At 50.1% G+C, this 1,658-nt stretch overlaps 1 protein-coding gene across 1 annotated transcript in view; it reads left to right on the forward strand.

Annotated features, from left to right (window-relative positions):
- The first annotated feature begins 1,207 nt into the window (after nt 1–1,207).
- Nucleotides 1,208–1,658, forward strand: part of LOC147113232 (uncharacterized) — a 21,963-nt gene continuing 21,512 nt past the window's right edge. The window contains exon 1 of the mRNA XM_085996106.1: nt 1,208–1,264. Coding sequence (XP_085852232.1) covers nt 1,208–1,264 — 57 coding nt within the window. The remainder of the gene's footprint in view (nt 1,265–1,658) is intronic.

Genomic DNA, 1,658 nt, shown 5'->3' on the forward strand with positions numbered 1-1,658 from the left:
ACGAGAGCGGAGCTGGGAGCATCTCAACACAGGCAGAATTTGAAAGAGTGACATCAGAATAAAAAAAACCTAAAGTGACGTCAGCACAAGGGAAGGAGCTGATTGGTGAGTAGCTGGTGATTTTCTTTTAAGTCTTAAGTTTATTTCTGCTGTTAGTTAGTTAATAGTCTATTAAATAGATAGAGGCATGGTAGGGCACCTCAGTCCTGTGGAATGCACATCTTGTGCCATGTGGGAAATCATAGAAGGTAGGAGCAGGAGAAGGCCATTCGGCCCCTCGAGCCTGCTCCGCCATTCAATGCGATCATGGCTGATCATCCAAATTCAGTACCCGGTCCCTGCTTTCTCCCCATACCCCTTGATCCCTTTAGCTTTAAGAAATATATCCAACTCCTTCTGGAATATATTTAATGAATTGGCCTCTACTGCCTTCTGTGGGAGAGAATTCCACAGGTTCACCACTCTCTGGGTGAAGAAATTCCTCCTCATTTCTGTCCTAAATGGCTTACCCCTTATCCTTAAACTGTGACCCCTGGTTCTGGACTCCCCGACCATCGGGAACATCCTTCCTGCATCTAGTCTGTCTAGTCCTGTCAGAATTTTATAAGTTTCAATGAGATCCCCTGTCATTCTTCTAAACTCCAGCGAGTAGAAGTCCAATCGACCCAATCTCTCCTCATACGTCATTCCTGCCATCCCAGGTATCAGCCTGGTGAATCTTCGCTGAACTCCTTCCATGGCAAGAACATCCTTCCTCAGATAAGGCGACCAAAACTGCACACAATACTCAAGATGTGGTCTCACCAAGGCCCTGTACAACTGCAGCAAGACATCCTTGTTCCTGTACTCAAACCCTCTCGCTACGAAGGGCAACATACCATTTGCCTTCTTAACCGCCTGCTGCACCTGCATGCTTATCCAGGATGCTTTACATGTCCTGGACAACCACATGTGCAGGAAGAGTCGTCAGCTGGAGGAGCTCAAGCTCCAGGTTTCGGAGCTTGAGCAGCAGCTGGCGTCACTGCGGTGCATCCGTGAGGCGGAGAGCTACGTGGATAACATGTTTCAGGAGGTGGTCACCCCCGCAGCTTAAGAGTGTGCAGGCAGAGAGAGAATGGGTGACCACCAGACAGAAGAGGAGGACCAGGCAGGTAGTGCAGGAGTACCTGGAGTGCATTTCACTCTCTAAACCGGTCTGGTGAGGGCGATGGCTCCTCTGCAGAGTACAGCCAGAGCCAAGTCCACGACACGCTCAGCTGTTCAGGTGGATGGAGGAAGAAGATCGGGAAAGCAATAGTGATAGGGGATTCAATAGTTAGGGGAACAGACAGGCGTTTTCTGCGGCCGCAAACATGATTCCAGGATGGTATGTTGCCTCCCTGCTGCCAGGGTCAAGAATGTTACTGAGCGGCTACAGGACATTCTGGGGGGGGGGGGGGGAGGGTGAACAGCCAGAGGTCGTCCATATCGGGATCAGCGACATAGGTAGAAAGAGGGATGAGGTCCTGCAGGCAGATTTTAGGGAGCTAGGAAAGAGATTCAAAAGCAGGACCTCAAAGGTAGTAATCTCTGGATTATTCCTGGTGCCACGTGCTAGTGAGTTTAGGAATAGGAGGATAGAGGAGATGAATGCGTGGCTGGAGAGATGGTGCAGGAGG

This window comes from Somniosus microcephalus, chromosome 8 (genome assembly GCF_052327205.1).
Source record: "Somniosus microcephalus isolate GS21.2 chromosome 8, FLI_Smic_1.0, whole genome shotgun sequence".
Classification (NCBI taxonomy): Eukaryota; Metazoa; Chordata; class Chondrichthyes; order Squaliformes; family Somniosidae; genus Somniosus; species Somniosus microcephalus.